The sequence below is a fragment of the Oryzias latipes genome, chromosome 3, assembly GCF_053564925.1.
Source record: "Oryzias latipes strain Hd-rR chromosome 3, Olatipes_Hd-rR_3.1".
Lineage (NCBI taxonomy): Eukaryota > Metazoa > Chordata > Actinopteri > Beloniformes > Adrianichthyidae > Oryzias > Oryzias latipes.
In genome coordinates, this window is record NC_136239.1 from 386,529 (window position 1) to 407,335 (window position 20,807).

The following is a 20,807-nucleotide window of genomic DNA, read 5'->3' on the forward strand; positions in this document are numbered from 1 at the left end:
ACGCCCAGCCCACACAGTCAGCTGCACTCAGCTGTACATTCTCTGTTCGGTGCAACAGGCTCAATGCCACGCCCCTTGCATCCAGTGGCAGTAACCAACGCCAGTCCAAGGTGGGGGTACACTGGGCTCTGGTTGCGCCCGGGTCAATAGGATATGGAGTTATTTCAGTCTCAATAATCAGAAATGCACACAACCGGTTTTACAAATGCACACGCTCCGATTCACAAATGTCATTTTATGCAAACGTGAAAAATAAATTCGGAAATACACACCCTGTGTTTCACAAACACACAGATTGTGTTTCACAAATGCACACTAAATGTTTTACAAATGCACAATAAGTGTTTCTCACAAATGTGCACACTGTGTTTCACAAAAAACATTTTAGAAATTCACAATAAATGTATCAGAAATACACAGTAGGTGCTTCACAAACATGATTTTTAGGTACACATGTGATGTGAACTCACAGATCATTCGAACTGCAGACTGTGCATTCAAAATCCCGTTCTCGTTTGTGAATCTCCCCGTGTGTGTGAGAGATTTTTCTACGGTGAATATTGAGACTCATCTGACGGAGCGGGTCAACTAATGTCACCATTGGCTAGTGAATCTGTCAATCAAACTCATCGGGAAAGCAGGCGGGTTCGCTTTTAGCCAATCGTATGGCCCCTTACACTTTCTCTACGCTTTCTGCAGGTGGCAAAAGCCCCGCCCATATTTGATTCTGTACCAGTCGGTCGTTAGCGTGTTAGCCTTAGCATGGCTTGTCGGTTTATTGCCTTCGGTTGTCAAAAATTACTGGCTTGTGCAACTTTTCAGTGGACCTGGAAGCAAGGCAACAGTGGTTGAATGCAGTTGACATAGAATCCATCGAACTCTGTACTGGTCATGAGATTTAAAATGAATGTTTCACTCGGGATTGTTTGTACGTTATTCTCTTAGCTTTCATGCTAGCGTCATTTCAACACTCAGACACGGTTTTGATCATATGAAGGTGGAGGAGAAAAATCTTCAACTTCCACAGAAGGTTTTGTGGAGAAACTGGCATCACTTTGCTCCGTACCACGCAGTGGGACTACATTACCTCAAGTTCATCTCACTGTCAATCACAGACGCCCAATATACACCTCCCCTGCTCAGCCCAAAGTCACTTTGCTTGACCTTAATTTTATTTTTTTAATAACTCAAATGTCATTGATTTTATATTGTAACCATATACATATACACCTCTTGGCCAGGTCACCCTTGCAAAAAAGATCCTCATCTCTCTGGGTTTTATAGCTGGTTAAATACTACACAACAAAAGATGGTCATAGAACAACAAAGTGCAAACATTCACCCTTTATTGCAGAGTAAAATTCAATGAAAACATGGACAGATTAAAACATCAAAATTAAAGCAAATGTGGGATCTCTACTGATTTGAATTTTATTTAAACTGGAACTAATTTTCATAACATCCTTACATTCAATGAAGTCCCTTGAACAATACAGCAGTATTGATTGTCTTGCTCCCCTCAGTCTCTCTTCTTCTGTATGTAATTATGTCGCCTAAATTAAGTTCTAAACACACTGGACAGTAAAGATGTAGGTCAACTCCCAAACGGTCTGAATTCCACAATGGGTTGATGTCGTCTTGCAGTTCCAACATTTGTGGACCCAAAAGAGGACTGTCCCATACCAGGACATTGATCCCAGGATGAGGTTCAGTCATGGATCCACTCTCCTCCCATTCATTCTCTGGAACCAGCATACCCTGACAAAAAAAAAAAGATACTGTTTATGAACAGCACTGTTTTTTTTGTGTTTTAGATTATGTAGGAACAGTGACCGACTAATAATAACTTATATTGTTGCTGGCAGGCAGACCTCATATCTCCATAACTGTTTATAATTTGCAAATAAGTGAACCTTAACAAAGTAGTGACATTAGTACATCTGATGGCTCATAATGCCATGCATTGTGATGCATTTTGAACTTGCAGATGTGCTCTTCTTCCCACTTGATTAAAAAAAAAAACAATTTAGGGAAATTGTTTGCACCACAAAACAATAATACTTTTCATTCATTTTCGATGAAAATTCACTGTAGTCATTGTGATTTCATTATACTGTTCTTGATACTTTCCACTTTAGTCGAACTGCACACAAATCAGTTGTCCAGTACAGTGAGATTAAATAAAGCATTTACCCGGGGATCAGAAACAGGGTTCTGGGTCAAGCCCAAATGCCACAGCTGATTTGGTGTCATGCTTTGCTCCGTCCTGATTGGATGGCTGTCCCACGCGTCACTAAAGACATCCAAACTGGCCTGAATGCGTGGTAGAAAAATGTAATGGCAGCAGAATACGTGATGTGACTGATATTGAGCAAGTCTTGGTCCTCAGGAGAGTGCAGGATGTTGTAATATAAACCAGTAACACTCACGAAGACATCACACCAGAGGAGCTCAATCCTGTATTTGGAAAAAAGCAAAAAGAAATATTATATTGTCAGATTTATTTTTAATACATCATTCACTTTTATGTATCAGGGCTCCAGACTAACTTTTTTCACTAGGAGCACAGTGGCCCCTAACTGAAAATTTTAGGGGCACAACCAGAAAATTTAGGGGCGCATACCGTAAATCAACATTCTAACCAAATCTACTAATTTCCACTGTATTACAAATAAATACTTTAACAATAGATGCAGAAATTACAATGTGCTGTTTCTAATTCAGTGTCATATTTTATTCTGCACTTTTGAAGATGCAACATGAAGGTAAACTGACAGCACCATCGCTGTCATGACAGTACAACTAAGTAAAAATAGTAAAAAAAATACCATACTTTTAGAATAGAAAAAAGTTATTAGTAACTAAGTGATTACCGTAGTAACCTTTTGTAATTTCACAGTTTCAAACAACACTTAAATGTATGTAAATATTAGAGGATGGAAATTCATGTTGGTGACACCAAATAGGTTCAGCCAAGATGCACAATAAGCGTGTTTGAGATCACCCAGATGGACGCAACACTGCACAGATCACCTGGTGTGAGAGGTATATTTTTGTTTTTGCTCCAACATCACCTGTCAATCAAAACAAAAATATCACGAGAAAGGGGTGGGAGCAAGACACCAATCAGAGCGAACGCAGCTGGAAATTTAGTATTGAACTGACTAAAAGCTGCCCTACAGACTAAAAAACAATGCATTATGGGACATGCGTCCTGATGGGGTTTTTGTAGTTCACTGATCAATTAAAATAATTTAAAATACCAACTGATTAAAAAAAGGCTACATCCATTACAAAACATTAAAATAATTATAAAAGATGTAATATCACAGCTCATACTTAGGGGGAGAGGCATATTAAAACGAAATTGAATGTTAAGGACAACTCCTAATTCCTGGTCTCTTTCAGTCTCGCTGCAGCTTCGATTTCATGCGAGTTTGAGACCCCTGCTGTACACTCTGTCACTGGTACACTAGCTGCAGTTCGGAAGAACGAATCAATAGTTCGCTTGCTCATAGCTCAGACGCACATATCAGGTTGTGATGATATTTGTCTCCGTTTCCTTCCCACGGATGTTAGGCCCCGCCCCTCCACATATTTTAGCCACTTGCAGTGACTTTCCCTATTCTTCTCAGACGCATTGGCCGCCTCAGGCATCACTCAATGAAACGCGAGTGTGTGCTCGTGTGTGCTCGCGTGTGCTCCAGTCTCATGAGTATTCGCGCGAGTGTGTGTGTCTGCCTGCGTGCGTGTGCGCTCGCGTCTCATTGATGATTTCATCTCTCATTTCATCGATCATTGACGTGCTCCTTTCATGTTTAATGTATAAAAAATACGGAGGGTGGAGGAGGCAAATTTACTGGTAGCACATGTGCGACTGGGTGTAAAATTCAGTCGCACACTCTCAAATTTTGGTCGCAAAATGCGACCAAATGGACGCAGTCTGGAGCCCTGTGTATATATTAAAGCATCTAAAACTAGGTTCAACTCACCGTTGATTGTGTGTACACTTTTCCTGTAATGAAGCCGTTTGTGTCAGTTGTACGTACTGTGAGCATTAACTCGGCTATGCCCACATTTTCTCCTCCGTGATCTCCTCTCACCCTGACAATAACATGAAAATCATGTCTCAAACACATAATTACAAATGCATCGCCAATACGGTACACATCAGTTTAAAATGTAATGTTCTTATGTATGATGCCAATAAGTAGAATTTCTAGGTTAGATAAATTGCAGGAGTGGGTTACATGTATCACTGGGGAAAAAATGAGGTGAGAGAGACTGTTAAGGGGGGGTAAAATGTTATTCATGAGGGGAAAGTTTTAGAGTTGCCTTTGTTTATGGAGAGGAGTCTAAAAAAAGTAATTTTATTTTTGTACAAATAACCAAGTACTTATACTGCCTGATATGTGAATAAAATATTTCTTTATGAATAACATGAATACCTCAGAGGAAAGCCATAAACGTTCACAGCGTCACTGAAGAAGGCCAAGTGGGTGTCTGCACAGTTGTTGTCTGCCATCTTCAGGTACAGGATACATGGAATACAAGTACAAATACTTTCAACTGACAGATATTTACAGGGGCAAAAATGCTAAATTCCCAATTGAAAGGTAAAACAGTAATACAATAGGATGATAAAATATGAAATAGAATAGAATAGAAGGGTATTTAATAATCCCTGAGAAAAAATTTTTAAAATGGCCATCTTAAAAAAAACACATAAACACACATGCATTACAAATAGAAATATCACAAAATAAAAAGATTGATAAAAAAAGGTAAATAATTGGAAAATCAGTGGGTAAAATTAAAAGAAATTACTTGTAAGATGCCCTGCCAGAGAGTTGTATTGCCTGATGGTATGAGGAACAAAAGATTGTCACGCTGTCACGCTTCAGTAATTCCTAGAGAATAAATAAAAACACAACAAACATGGATTAGATCATTTAGCTGTCTGATCTTAAATTACATAATTTTCAAATATATCTTCTTCCACTTTCGGCTTCTCCCATCAGGGGTCGCCACAGCGAACAAGTCGCATGGTAAATTTGGCAATGTTTTACGCCGGATGCCCTTCCTGACGCAACCTTCTCTAACCGGGCTTGGAACCGGCACAGAGGTAGAGAAGGGAACAGGGAGCAGCCTGGAGTCGAACCCGGGTTTCACGGACGGAAGGCGCCGCAAACCAGCACGAGCTAAACTGGCTCAATTTTCAAATATATGAAAGGGGAATTTTTTAAAACACTCTTGCTATGATAACTTTAGCTTGTAGTAAAGAACACCTTTAAAAAAAGTCAGAGACGACACTGATCACAGGAAGCCTGTGTGTAATATTTACAGTAACTTCTACTCAAATCACTGTTGACAGCAGATTTCTCCCATCCGCCCTTTCTGTGACTACTTATTGACTACAAAACAGCCTAAAAACATAATGTTTGGGATTCTTGTCATTTCGTCATTGGAAGTAAAGATACGGGGAATTTAGTGGCTGTCACTCTGACACAATCTCACAGGGCTGGTCAGCACAATACGGATTCTAACATTAGAAACTTAATGAGGCTTCTTTCATTCAACAGTGGATTCATGTATGTTATATTTAAAAAATGCCGTTTTCATGAATGTCATATGAATTAACTTTGTTGCACAGTCCACCCCGTCTTAAAGTCTGGGCTGTGAAAATGCTGTGTCTAACTTTAACCCGGATCGCGTTTACATAAAGGCAGCACACGGAACAACTAGCTAGTTAGCATAGCATCAGTGTTTAAACAAATCGCCGTCTCCAAATCAATACTTTTTATTAAACTTTCTTTGCTGCTGTAAATCCGGCATGCTTTTCCCCTTAGTTCCTTATGAATCATGTTAAGAACCTACAGATCATTGGCTATAGACGCTAGCTTGAACCGACACCGGCTTGAACTTCACTCACACTCACACAGCCACAACTTGCACAGGCTAAGCAAAACAAAGCTAAGCTAATTTGCGGTGGGGGTACTCTGCAAACGACTCGGCTGCAGTGTTCATAAAGCATTCACACATGTCACTTGGCAAAGGAGAACGCTTCAACTTGGTATTCAATAACATTACAGGACGTACAACGAGGGAATAATAAAATAAATGCATTACTTACGGGCTGAGACTGTTCCCGTTCTGAAGACCTCTCCGCCATGTTTGCCGCCCGCGTCCTCCCAACTGCTGAGCTGAACAGCTCCCTCCCTCGTCACTTTAAAAGTGAGGAGTGTAAGGGGCCATTCGATTGGTTAAAAGCGAACCCGCCTGCTTTGCCGATGAGTTTGATTGACAGATTCACTAGCCAATGGTGACATTAGTTGACCCGCTCCGTCAGATGAGTCTCAATATTCACCGTAGAAAAATCTCTCACACACACGGGGAGATTCACAAACGAGAACGGGATTTTGAATGCACATTCTGCGATTCGAATGATCTGTGAGTTCACATCACATGTGTACCTAAAAATCATGTTTGTGAAGCACTTACTGTGCATTTCTGATACATTTATTGTGAATTTCTAAAATGTTTTTGTGAAAAACAGTGTGCACATTTGTGAGAAACACTTATTGTGCATTTGTAAAACATTTAGTGTGCATGTGTGAAACACAATCTGTGTGTTTGTGAAACACAGGGTGTGTATTTCCGAATTTATTTTTCAGGTTTGCATAAAATGACATTTGTGAATCGGAGCGTGTGTATTTGTAAAACCGGTTGTGTGCATTTCTGATTATTGAGACTGAAATAACTCCATAATAGGAGGCCGGAAGGGGGAACCCACTCTGATAGCTCTCGATCCAGCTCCGTCACGCCGCTCCCCAGTGCGTGGATGGATGGCAGTCACTGAAACGGTGTATGGAGCACACACGATCCCCGGGAGTCCCGGCAGTGGCAACGGTGCACCAGGGGGTCACCGGGACGCACGCACGCAGGCGTAACAACAAATTAAAATTTATTGAAAATTAAATAATCAAAATCAGCCATTACTTTTGAGTTGTTGTTTAACCAAATTATTAAAAAAACAAACTAATGAAATAGGGCTGCACAACAATGATGGTTCCCATAACTTCATATTTTGTTGCTCAACCTTTTGAGGCAATCACTGCAATGAAACGGTTTCTGTATTTGTCAATGAGCCTTCTGCACCTGTCCACAGGTATTTTGGCCCCCTCCTCATGAACAAACTGCTCCAGTTGTCTCAGGTTTGACGGGTGTCTTCTCCAAATGGCATGTTTCAGCTCCTTCCACTGATGTTCAATGGGATTCAGATCTGGGCTCATAGAAGGACACTTCAGAATAGTCCAAGGCTTTTCTCTGAGCCATTCTTGGGGGTTTCTGGCTGTGTGTTTTGGATGGTTGTCCTGTTGGAAGACCCATGACCCACTGAGACCAAGCTTTCTGACACTAGGCAGCACATTTCTACCCAGAATGCCTTGATAATCTGGAGATTTCATTTGACCTTCACAACTTCCAGACCTCCTGTGGCAGATGCAGCAAAGCAGCCCCAAAACAGAACTGAGCCTCCTCCATGTTTCACAGTAGGGACAGTGTTCTTTTGGTTGGATGCTTCATTTTTGAGTCTACCAACATGGAGCTGATGTGCCTCACCAGAAAGCTCCAGTTTGGTCTCATCATTTTCCCAGAAGCTTTGTGGCTTGTCAACATTCATGTTTGCAAATTCCAGTCTGGCTTTTTGATGATTTCCTTTCTACAGTGGTGTCCTCCTTGGTCGTCTCCCATGAAGTCCACTCTGGCTCAAACAACCATGAATGGTGCGATCTGACACTGATGTACCTTGATCTAGGAGTTCACCTTTAATGTCTTTGGAGGTTGTTCTGGGTTCTTTGGATACAGTTCCAACTATCCGTCTCCTCAGTTTGTCATCAATGTTCCTCTTCCATCGTCCAGGGAGGTTGGCTACTGTCCCGTGGGTCTGAAACTTCTGAATAATATGTTCCACTGTGGTCACAGGAACTCCAAGCTGCTTAGAGATGGTTTTATAGCCTTTACCTTTACCATGTTTGTCTATAATTGTGTTTCTAATGTCCTGGGACAATTCTCTCCTTGGCTTTCTGTTGTCCATGTTCAGTGTGGTTCACACCTTTTCACCAAACAGCAGCATGACTATTTGTCTCCCTTTAAATAGGCAGACTGACCGATTCTGGGTTTGAAAACAGCTGTGATGTCAATTAAAGGACAAACCTGAGTTCATCATGACCCCCTGGACAATTAGTTCACAGTCTTTTATGGAGGTACCATCATTTTTGTCCAGCCCTATTTCATTAGTTAACTCAAAAGTAATGGCTGATTTAGTTTTATTTAATTTTCAACACATTTTAATTTATTGTTACTTTTGAAAATTTCAAGTCCTTTCAGTAAGCATTGTGGACTTTCTTTCTTTAACTGAGGGGTACCAGTATTTTGTCCATCACTGTATGTCTGCCAGTCCCTGTTATTACCTTGAAACACGTGAAATCAAGACATCGGTCCGTTCTGACCGACACTCATGTAAAGGAACTGATCAGAGAGGCTACGACTGAATCTAAACCTGATCTGCAGAGGATCACTAGAAACCAGAGAACTCCCACTGAGATCATCATGCATCACTGCAGCAAGGTAAGAAATTCTGAGATGTAGTTTGGAAAACACACCTGACTGAACACGCTGGTGTTAATATTTTAATTTTCCATCAATTATCAGTTTTTCATGCAAAAACTCAATCATTAGTTTTTAAATAAAAAGAAAAGTTATAAAAGTAAAACATGTTTAACGAAGGTCAAGATTGAATGTATGCTGCACACATCTGAAATGTAATGTATTTAATGTGTTCATTGTGAATATGAATGACTCAGACACCAGAAGGATGCTCTGTCCAGATGTTTGTGTATTTGTTGGTGTGTCATTGAAAGAGGAATGTTGAGATACAAAGAATTAGCAGTTAGATACTGTTTGATGAATAGTGAAATATTAATAAACAGTTGTTGGTTTAACCCCCAATCCGAACCCTTAATGCTGAGTATCAACCAGGAAGGGATTAGACCCAATCATGGATTTGAACCCACCCAAGCATGCTGTATGATAAAAGAAAAGCTCAGGGACCATATATGCACAAGTGCAAGCAGAACTGGATCTGAGTCATCACCAGGACTGGGTTTGTGAAGGCTCTCACCAACAAACTCAGGCGTCCCAAAGATGTTTTTGAACTCCACTCCAGCTTCAATCTTGTGGGCCAAACCAAAATCAATTAATTTGATTCTTGGCAGTGGAACATTCTTGTCCAGCAGCATTATGTTTTCAGGCTGCAAAAAAAGCACCCACAGATGTCATTGAGAATGCTTAGTATTTTCTTTTTCATTTAGAAACAGGTCTTCAAATAGTCTTAAAGTAACAACACTATCAAAAGTGAGAATTTCTTTATGTCTGTTATTAAGCATCAGATGAAGTAAGCACAAAGAAAATTGAATAAATAAATCTACAAATCTTTACTTAAGGCAATATTTTATTTAAAACAGTGAAGTGAGTAACATAAAAAGGTTTAAAGCAAACACATTTACATTTTTACCCACTGAAATAAGTTCAAGCTTCAGCCCTATTAAAGCAGAAGTTTACTTTGACCAAAAAGCACCAGACATTTCTAAGACCCACTGCATAGAATGTGGTGTTTGACACTCTGCACTGCTCATCAGCACCATGTCAGAGACAATCCTTCAGGATCGAGAACACTTTAAGACCTTCAGAGAGTTGAAGTTTAGGCATTGATTTCTGATGCCATAAGGGGACATTTACTTTAAATCATGGGCAGTTCATGGAGTAAACTACCGTAATTCACATCATTTCAAGCATTGCTCACTTCATCAGGCAAGAAGGAAACCACAATCCAAACTGTCAACACTGCACCTCCATTCTATTATCTTATCACGTAAAAGAAAAGAGTGCCAATGCTGCTCCACAGTAACCATGATAACTTCCTCATTCCAACATGTGAAGCATTTGAAGTTAACTCATTTAGTGGATAAAAGTGTATAACCTTTGTTTTAACTTGACAGTAATTTCATTTTAAAATGAAACAAAGGTCAACATTTACCAGAGTTTAAGTTTTACATTCTCACTAAGTTGTTAAAGCAGATACGTCACTTAGTTTGCCGTGTAGAGCTAACATTTCAGACCAACCTTGAGGTCAAAGTGGGCGATTTTTCTGGTGTGGAGGTAGTTAACGCCTTCCAGGATTTGTTTGATGAACTGGGTGGCCTCTTCCTCACTCAAAGACTCCTTTTGGGCCAGGAAGTCAAATAATTCCCCTCCAGAGACACTGAAAAATGAAAAGGTGTGATCCTGGTAAAAAACAACAAAAAACCCCATTTCTTCTCCAAATGATTTAAAGAACAAAACCACTTAAGCTCTCAAAACCATTTAGTTCCATTTTACAATAGAGTTTGTTTCATTTATTTATTAGGAACTGATAAAATAAAAATACACATCATAAACAGAAGTAAAACAATAGACGACAATATCCAAAGTTCAAAAAGGGCATTTGGAGGAAGGTTAACAGCTTAATGAGTAAAAGCCCCTTTTTAAATTCAGTCTAAACTTTCATTTGTAGAGAATTACAAGAAATAAGTACGTACAGAGAAAACAACAGATCACAACAAATCTGTTTATGACACTTTATAATGCCATCTTTGGCCATTTTCATTGTCTTTCCTGCAGTTATTCTGTATCTAAACTCACGCAGGAAACCAGGGTTTAACTCCCCGTTCATCCAATGAGCCAGAATCCAGTTGGCAGAGTGGAGAAGAGACTTTGACAGTTCACTGCATCATTAGTGTGAACCTTTTCAAACATCCATTTTTCTGATCCAACGGGATTTGAATTAATAAATATTCAGAAATGCAGTTTTAATCCCAAATTCCTTTGTATAGATCTTCTATAATGAGAAAATGCTGCAAGAACATTTTAAAAACCCAAAAAGAGGATTTTCATTGGAGTGGCTTTTTAAGGTGGCTGTTCATGGTTCATTTAACCTTAAAAGGTTGAATTACTTCTTAAAGTCAGACTTGAGAACGGAAATGTTTCCTGTGTGAAATACAGTAATAATAATAATTTACACGTATGTAAACAAGTCTACACAAAACCTTTTAACCTAATGAATCAATACTCAGAGGCGGTGAGTGAAAGATTTATACATTCAATTTAAAGTGTGTATTTTCATTGTGTAAATATAAAATACTCAAACGGGCATCCAACCAAATTTCGGTGTTAACTATTGGTGTAAATGAAGGTTTGATTAAAGTCTAAGTTTCGTTGACTCACAGCTCCAGGATGAGGACGACATCAGTGCGGTTCTCGTAGACGTCGTGCAGCATGATGATGTTTGGGTGCTGGATCTGCTGCAGGATGCTGACCTCCCGCTCTATTTCCTCTCGACGCACCCCCCGGGAGCTCCCAGTGCGCTGCCGTTTCTTGATGAACTTGGCAGCAAATTCCAGACCTGTGCTCTTCTCTTTGCAGTGCTTTACAATTGCAAACTGTCCACTGAAACACAGAATCACAGAAGGACATCTTGGGAATTCAGAACAAAAAAGGATGCACAAAGCTTCCACTATGAAAACAGATAAGGTAAACGCTAAAAGAATGAATGAAAAGTTAGTCTGGATTTTTGTTCCTGCACAAATTTCTGGAAGCATCCTTTAAACCAGCGGATCCGAACACACACACACAACCACGGACCCGTTTGACGTCAGACAACGTTGTCACGGACCAGCCTTTAAGATGTGGCAGACAAATACTGAAGCAACGCTGCGATGAAAGAGGCAGAGAGACGTGACAAGACAAACTCTGAGCTCTAATTTTGACACGCATAACACTGTACATCGCACAGGCCTCATCCTCCTCTCCCCTTCCACACTCATGGTGCAAAAAGAAGTGCTGTCTATTAAATGGAGCTTTCTTTTTTTGGGAGTGGAAGGCTCCTCTTCTGTCTCCTGGCTGGGCCTTTTCCACTTGGCAAAGAAATTTTCCAAAGACGTTTGTTTTTACTCATTTTGCTAGCTCCTGGGTTTTATTTTAGCGGTAACCTATCATGTGACCGAGAAAAGCGCCTTGGCCTGCGTCAAGAGTGACAGAGACGGATGTAAAAGAGTATTTTTCAAAGTAAAACATCTTTCAGATTCTGAAATAAATAAAACAGTCATGTCATGTCAGCTGTTTATTCTGTCTGTGCGGCCCGGTACCAAATGACCCACGGACCAGTACCGGTCCACGGCCCGGGGTCTGGGGACCGCTGTGTTATGGGACTCAAACAGCTGGAATGATGTGATAAATGACAGTGAGTAGAATGACCTTTTGATCAGTGTTTTCACTAGAAACAGCTGATCATGGCTTGTGTGGCCCTACGACAGACTGGCAAACCTTTCAGGGTGTGCCTGCCTTGGCCCACCAGTAGCTGGGAGAGGCACCAGCAACCCTGTGACCCAAATAAAGGGTTCAGCAGTTTCAGATGATGGATAGAAATGTCATCCGTTTTGATCAGTCTGGATCCCCACTAGATATGTCCAATGAGTGAAAAAAAGAGCTTTTCATTTCTCCAGAATCTTAATGCTGCGTTCACACCGAATGTGATTCCAGAGGCGTCTAGTTAAGTCAATGTACAGACCCAATCAGAGGTCCTGTGGCGCCGTGTTGAAAGATCTCTACTTTGAAGTAATGCCCCGAGATGCTTCATTTTGAAGACCAAGAGGACTGAAATGTAATCTATCCCTGTCTGGTTGTCATCTACAAAGACTGTGCTGGCTCCCGTTTGTCTGCTTTTTGTCTGGATCCTGCCCGTCTCCACCGGTACCAGTACTCTGGATGAGTGCTTCTAAACAGCCTCTGCAACAGGACCCCTGCCGGAGGGTCTTCTGCAGCAACAGACTCTCAAGAGACTCTTGCAATGTTTGTCTGCCCCATTCCTGTCCTCCTGACAGTTTTTTGGGTGAGACTGTTTCTGTGGATGCTGACAGATTCAGTTTCCAGTCTCTGGAGTTTTGACTGTCCTGCACTGTCAAAACTCTGTCTGTTTGGATGATCTTGCTGTGACTCTCCTTCTCTCCCCTTCCTACCCAGACGTGCTAGCCTGTCCTTCTCTGTGCGCCTGATGCCATCTTCTGATCTTGAGGCAATCGAAGCAGAATATAATGTGTATGTCGAAGAGGAAACAAAGGCAAATGCTGAAATCAGAGACATTGAGGCAGAAGCCACTTCACTAAGTCAGCCGATAGAACAGTGGCACAGTTCCTTGCAACCTCAAGTTCATCTGAGTGCATCTCCACTTCCTTTTCCAGTCACAAGAAATGTTCAGGATTCCGAGAAAGTTGCAGTTCCCCAAACTAGTGACATTCAGATCCCAGGTAAAGATAGTGAGGTGTCCCTAGTTGAGGCACTGAAAGAATCCCTGACAATGACGAGACTTCCAGCTCTAGAACCATTTGTGTTTAGTGGAGATCCTCTCAAGTTTGTAGAGTGGAGAACATGTTTCAAGGCTCTTATAGAAAGTGGTTGTGTAAATTCAGCACAGACTGTTCTATTTGAAAAAATACATAAGTGGAGAAGCTCTTAGTGTGTTGGAGGAAACGTTCTATCGCAGTGACGAGGAAGCCTACGTTCAGGCTTGGGGGGCCTTGAATAAGCGATATGGCCATCCTTTTGTAATTCAGAGAGCATTCAGAGGAAAACTAAGCAGCTGGCCAAAGATTGGGTCAAAAGAGTCGCTTAGATTGAGAGAGTTCAGTGATTTTCTCATTTCGTGTAAGAATGCAATGCCCTATGTGCAAGGTCTCAAGATTTTGGATGACTGTGAGGAAAAAAAATACTCCTGAAACTTCCTGACTGGGTGACTGCTCGATGGAATAGACATGTGTCTAAAACGTTGGATGAGGAAAAGGAATATCCTGGATTTGTTGAGTTTGCAGAGTTTGTGGCAAAAGAAGTGCAAATAGCATGCATTCCAGTCTCATCTTTGTTTGCATTAAAAGGACTTGAGAACCCAGGCAAGGAGCAAAAACGCTATAAAGCAAGTGCCTTGATTACAACAAAGACAATCAAAAACTCAAGGACCTGTGGTGCAGTGCAGAGTAACAAATCAAATCCTGACACCTTTCCAGCTCGGAACAAAAGTCGGATTGAATTTATTTGCTGTAAGGAAAGTCACTTTATCTACAAATGTGAAAAATTCGCAGCAATGTCATTTCAAGAAAAGAAAAAGTTTGTTATTGAAAACAATATGTGTTTTGGCTGCCTCAGAGTTGGACACATTTCAAGGAACTGCCGCCAGAAAGCCAACTGTAATATCTGCAGGAAAAACCATCCCACTCCACTTCATGAAGATCATCCTAAAGTGGGCAAATGTGAGACGCAGATGGCAGAGGAAACTGCATCAGCAGTGTCTAACAATGTGACAGTGGACCACAGTGATCACACGTCAATGATTGTTCCTGTCTGGCTGTCATGCACAAAAGGTAATGAACAAGAGACCTTGGTTTACGCTTTGCTAGACACACAGAGCAGCAATACATTCATTGACAAAGAAATTTCGGACAAGCTCAAAGCAGCTCTGAACCTGTGAAGTCAAAACTCACAACAATGACAGACAAAGGTTCAATCATGCCAAGTTATCGAGTAAGTGGATTAAAAGTAAGAGGGTAATACTCACAAGAGTACATAGAACTACCGCCCACATATACTCGTGAGTACATTCCGCTTGAACAAAACAGTGTACCCACTTGTAAAACAGCAGAAGCATGGCCTCACTTGCACAGTATTGCAAAAGAAATACCCAATCTGTTGGATTGTCCTGCAGCACTTCTGATTGGTTATGATTGTGCAAGAGCTCTAAAACCAAGAAAAGTAATCCCAGGCAACGACCATGACCCCTATGCAGTGAAAACAGACTTAGGATGGAGTATAGTGGGATCCATGAAGCCTTGGACAAGTGCTGTAGATGTAACTGGAACATGCCATCGTCTTAACGTGAAAGAGCTGCCATCCATCACACCTTCTTCAGTCATTAAAGTGTTGGAAACAGATTTTATGGACACAAATCCTTCAGAAGGAAACATATCTCAGGAAGACTTCCAGTTTCTGCAGTTCCTGAATGAAAACATTCACTACAACAGCGACGACCGTTTGGAAATGCCTCTACCTTTCAAAAGAGCGCCCTCAACTTCCAAACAATAAACAGCTTGCAAAACTCCGCTCGAAACATCTAAAAGGAAAGATGCAAAGAAATCCAAAAAAACAAAGAAGACTATGTGAGATTCATGGCCAGTGTGTTTGAGGATGGTGATGCAGAAGAAGCAGACAGCACATCTCAGGATGGTAACACATGGTATATTCCTCACCACGGAGTTTATCATCCAAGAAAACCAGAGAAAATCAGAGTTGTGTTTGACTGTGCTGCTAAAAGTGAAGGCACCTCTCTAAATGATCATCTGCTGACTGGCCCAGACCTAACTAATACTCTCATAGGAGTTCTTTGCAGGTTCCGCCAACACCAAGTTGCAATCAGTTGTGATGTGGAAAGGTGTTTCATTGTTTTCATGTTTGCCCCAAGGACAGAGAAGATTTATGTGGTTGCAGGATGGAAATATTGATAGTGAACCCAAAGACTATCGCATGCGAGTTCATATTTTTGGAGCAGCATCTTCGCCAGGATTTGCAAACTATGGCCTGAAGTTTCTTGCTCAAGAACACGAGAAGGAATACCCCGAAGCAGCCAGCTTTATTCACAAAAACTTCTATGTGGATGACGGTCTCATCAGTCTTGATTCAATCCAAAAGGCAAAACAGCTAGTCAGTGAAGCACAAGAAATTTGCAAAAAGGGAAAGTTGCGTCTACACAAATTCATGTGCAACAAGAAAGAGGTCATGGATGCTATACCAGTGTCTGAGCGTGCTTGTAATGGCAAAGACTTAAGTCTGAACTACTCTGAACTTCCAATGCAAAGTGTTCTTGGAGTCAAATGGAATGTGGAAACAGATACATTTTCGTTCAGTGTCAATCTCAAAGAAAAGCAAAACACACGGAGAGGAATCCTGTCAACTGTCGCAAGCGTGTATGATCCACTAGGATTTCTTTCTCCCTTCATACTAACTGGAAAGCAAGTTCTTCAAGAAATGTGTAAACGTGGAGTTGGATGGGATGAACCCCTCCCACCTGCATTGGAGACCAAATGGAAAGCATGGCTTGGGGATCTGGAAAACCTTCCAAAGGTGCAAATAAAAAGACGTCTCATCCCTGAAGACATTGGTGCAATCCAGAAAATAGAGTTGCATCATTTCTCAGATGCCAGCAGTAGCGGCTACGGGCAGTGTTCATATTTAAGGGTTGTGTCAAGTGACAAAGTACACTGTGCCCTGGTTATGGCAAAGGCAAGAGTAGCACCCACAAGAGTAGTGACTATACCACGTCTGGAACTGACAGCTGCAGCAGTCTCTGCAGGAGTAAGTAATCTTCTCCGAACAGAGCTTGAGCTGAAAATAGACGAAGAGTTTTTCTGGACAGATTCCCAGGTGGTACTAGGGTACATAAAAAATGAAGCGCGTCGCTTTCATGTTTTTGTTGCCAATCGAGTGCAGAAAATCAGAAACCTCTCAGACCCAAACCAGTGGTTTTACATTGAGACAGACCAAAATCCAGCAGATCATGCATCTAGAGGACTCAAGATGGCAGAGCTGATTGAATCAAACTGGATCACTGGACCTAGTTTTCTATGGGAACAAACATTTGTCACAAAACACCATTCTCCAGAGCTTTTAGACCCTGAGGTAAAAGTTCTAAAAACACAAGCACAGCAGAGGGACAGTTTTCTCGAGAGGTTCTCTAGATCCTCTGACTGGGATACGGTGAGATTTGGGAGAAAAGGGTGAACATTTGAGAAAAGTGTCTTTTCTTGAACGGCCAGTTCAAAAACTTGTAGTTCTTGTACAACATGAGTAAGATGTTAAAAATTAAGGTTAACGGTTTAAGGTTCTTTATACTGTTATTTTTGAAAATTACAAGATTTAACATGTGTACATACAAAGTAGCTGTCACGAAATATGTTTTCATTTTGTAAATGTTCAAAAGAGCCAGTTTAGCTCGTGCTGGTTTGCGGCGCCCTCCGTCCGTGAAACCCGGGTTCGACTCCAGGCTGCTCCCTGTTCCCTTCTCTACCTCTGCCGGTTCCAAGCCCGGTTAGAGAAGGTTGCGTCAGGAAGGGCATCCGGCGTAAAACATTGCCAAATTTACCATGCGACTTGTTCGCTGTGGCGACCCCTGATGGGAGAAGCCGAAAGTGGAAGAAGAAATGTTCAATATGTTCAATTTCTTGTGACTCATTGCTGACCCCTTGTGGTGAACTGAAAAATTGACTGTGCATGCGCTGTCCATGCGTTTGGTCATAAAAATTCTGATGGGGCAGCATTAGCGTTATAAGAAAGAAAGCAGAGAACAAGCTGGAAGAAGACGGAACAGAGCACGGGGCAAAGACTTTCAAATGGAAAAGCAACTCCTTAAAATTTGATCAGAGGGCACACGGTAATGTTGTTTCATCATATTGTAATGTTGTTGTCACGGTGCCTCCGGCTGCTACCCCTCCCCTCCCTGCTCCTTCATTGGAACCAGCTGACCTGCATCATCTCATCACCTGGCAGACCTTAAGGAGATCCATCCCAGCATACTACGCCAGTCCGTTATACACACTCCGGTCATCTCACCACTGGTCACGCTGGTTCCTCGCCTCGTTCCTGTTTCGCCGTCCTCGGCTCCACCACTCGCTCCAGACTGTGCTCGCCGTCCCCGGCGCTCCACCTCGTCACAGGCTGTGTACGCCGTCCTCGGCGCTCCTCTTCGTTCACGACTCTCATCCCCTCTCAGATTAAAACTTCTGACTCTGCCTCGTCTCCTGAGTTTCTTCCGGGTTCCAGCATCTGGGTCTTCATAGAGTTCGATCATGACAGTTGTAAATCTTTATGTATACGTGTATTCTGAAAGTGTAATTTGTTTTTCTTTAGTTTTTCACGGTGATTCGTTTGGTTACGTAAGAAATAAACAACCAAAAGATCAGCAGTCGGAGCGTGGCTTTTTCCTGATCATATTGAAAAACTTAAGGAGCAGCTACAATATATATATATATATATATAACTTATCCAATTTTGCCAACTTAAATGAATTACTTCTATTGGTAACAAATAATTGAGTTAAATTTATTCAACCTAATTTCTTACGTCTATAAAACTTAATTAATGTTTATTCAACTCAAATTTACATATTTATTTAACTAAATGTCATATTACTCCAATTCAATTAATCTTTTTTCCATCTTAATGAATTATAATTCTTGAACTCTGATATGTCTAAGTTTGAGATGGCAGATATACTTATTTTTATAACTATAAAGACAACAACACTATTTGTTTGGAGAGTACATCCATTTAAGAATTTTCCGACATTGTCATTACATTATGTGGCTGTAGGGCTTCCATATAAACTCATCATCCTCTCCCTCCCTCTCCCTCATGTTGCAGAGACTTAAGCAAAGTAGGACAAAATAACTCAACAAAACACAGTAAAACAGATAAACAACTAAACACAATTGGTCAAAAAGCCACACTTAAACCCAAGTCCGTCCAGACAGGCTAAGGGAATGGTATCCCACAATCCCTTGCGGTGCCGATCTAACAGCAGCACCAAAGTTACACCTACTTAATTGAATTAATTTGAATGAAAGTAAAATAACTGTCTGAAAACTAGGTGTTATTTTTAAACTGACTTAATTAGTATTTCAGCCCAGCAGAAAAAAGGAAATCAAGTAAAAAAGGTAGAAGATAAACTAACAAAATTGCAACAAAAACATTTTTTTACGTTTAAAAGAAGATTAAGCTTGAAATATCAAAAATAATAAGACAAATAGAAGAGATAAATGCAAATGTAATTCAGAAAAAAAGAGTAGAGATGAGTTCTGGAGACGTGGAAGCAAAGGGCCAACCAACTGTTCAGTTATTCTAAACTACCGGGTTGAAATTCACAAACATCTCGAGAAGGGGTTTATGATTGATTTGACGTGTACATTAATGCTATGTATTTTTAGAACTGGACTTTGGATGGATTAAACAACTAAAAAAAAGGTTATATATTCTGCTGGCACCAAGTCAAAAAGCAGTTACCAAAAGATGATATGAACAGGAACCACCAACAATAGAGAACTGGATCGCTATTACTCACAGTATTCACATTATGGAAAGCTTTCATTCTCAATTTGAATTCAAACACAAACCTTTTATAAAATGTGGTCAAAATGGACAGAATATGGTGAACCTGTTTTTGTAAGAGTCAACTTTTGGATTTATGATATTTAAACTGCATCAACAATTAATGCTGATACGTAAAAATGTTTTTCTTTCTCCCTTCTTCATTTGATTAATTCATATACCCCCCCCTTCACTTTTCATGTTAATAAATGAAAAGACATAACGCCTCCCAATCCTCTTTCTGGGTTTCTGCCGTTGACTGGATATGAGACCTGGACCACGAGTGTGACGTCACCCATGGAAAATGGCTCCAATGAAAGGAAGCTTTTGAAAAGCTGATGTCCACTGGACCTCTTGGATACAGGAAGTTCTCCTCAGAAACCAGGAAGTAAATAAATAAAACATTGAGAACAACTAAAAGCGGAAACTAAACAAAGTGAATTGCAACAACCGTTGAAACCTTACAGCTGGACAGTGTGTGCACCCACTGATGCTTTCAGAAACAAATGCCCTTTATGAAGTTCTCACTCCGTGACAGACGTGTCCTTTGGATCCTAGCATCTTGGTCAACTATAGACCAATATCAAACCTCCCCTTTATTTCTAAAATCCTAGAAAGAGTTGTAGTTAAGCAGCTTTACCAGGAGGGGGGGTGATGCTGTAGTATCGCGAGACCCAGCGAGACGAGTGTGGTGAGTCGACTTGGCGGCGCGTAAGCATTTGAACAAACATTTTCGATATTGTTTCATTTTTCCGCCATATTAAAATATTTCCTGCTAACTAACACAACCTGTTAAGAGTATTAAGCTTCTGTCAGCCTGGAGGACCTGGAGAATTTCATTGACGAGTGTTTTAATACCTGCAACATGGTGAAGCCCAGAACCGCCACCACCACCCCCTCCGCCAAGCGTGAACGGCCTGAGGACTCTCCCGGGGCTGTGTCCTCTCCGGGCAGCGGAATGAGCGATATCCTGGATTCGATTGACAAAAAGCTCTCCAGCTTTGATGGCCGCCTCAATTTGCTGGAGATCCTCCATAGAGAATTTCAAGGTCTGCGGGAGTCTCTGGAATTCAGCCAGCAGCAGGTGCGGGAGCTCGCAGCGGAGAACCAGGCCCTCAGAGAGACCGTGAAGACCCTGAGCAATGACACCGCCCGTCTCTCCGAGGAGAACCGATCCATCAAGGAAACCCTCCTGGATCTTCAGTCGAGGAGCATGAGGGACAATCTAGTGGTCGCGGGGGTTCCAGAGGAGGTAGGAGAAGACCCCGAGGCCACCGTCAGATCCTTTTTACAGGTCCACCTGAAGCTCCCCAAGGAGGAGGTGCAGAAGATCTCCTTCCACAGGGTTCACCGCCTCGGAGGAAGAAGGTCCGACCACCAGCGCCCGCGTCCTATTGTGGCTAAATTCAAACATTTCAAACAGAAGGAGTTGGTGAAGGGCCGCGGACGGGAACTGAGAGGCACGCATTACAGCGTTAATGACCAGTTCCCGGCAGAAATCCTCCGTAGAAGGAAGATCCTGTTCCCGC

General features: G+C 41.4%; 1 protein-coding gene and 1 long non-coding RNA gene across 2 annotated transcripts in view; both read right to left on the minus strand.

Moving 5' to 3' along the window:
- Positions 1–20,807, minus strand: part of dapk2a (death-associated protein kinase 2a) — a 51,440-nt gene that overhangs the window by 12,895 nt on the left and 17,738 nt on the right. Inside the window, exons 2-4 of the mRNA XM_023951221.2 lie at positions 11,323–11,544; positions 10,183–10,321; positions 9,182–9,311 (exon numbers count right to left, since the gene is read on the minus strand). Of these exons, the coding sequence (XP_023806989.1) occupies positions 9,182–9,311; positions 10,183–10,321; positions 11,323–11,544 (491 nt within the window). The remainder of the gene's footprint in view (positions 1–9,181; positions 9,312–10,182; positions 10,322–11,322; positions 11,545–20,807) is intronic.
- Positions 216–6,383, minus strand: LOC144990906 (uncharacterized). Its single transcript, XR_013654744.1, has 6 exons — positions 6,134–6,383; positions 4,828–4,910; positions 4,449–4,525; positions 3,993–4,104; positions 2,194–2,457; positions 216–1,758 (listed from the first exon to the last, which is right to left on the minus strand). It is a non-coding gene; the product is annotated as an uncharacterized LOC144990906 (long non-coding RNA).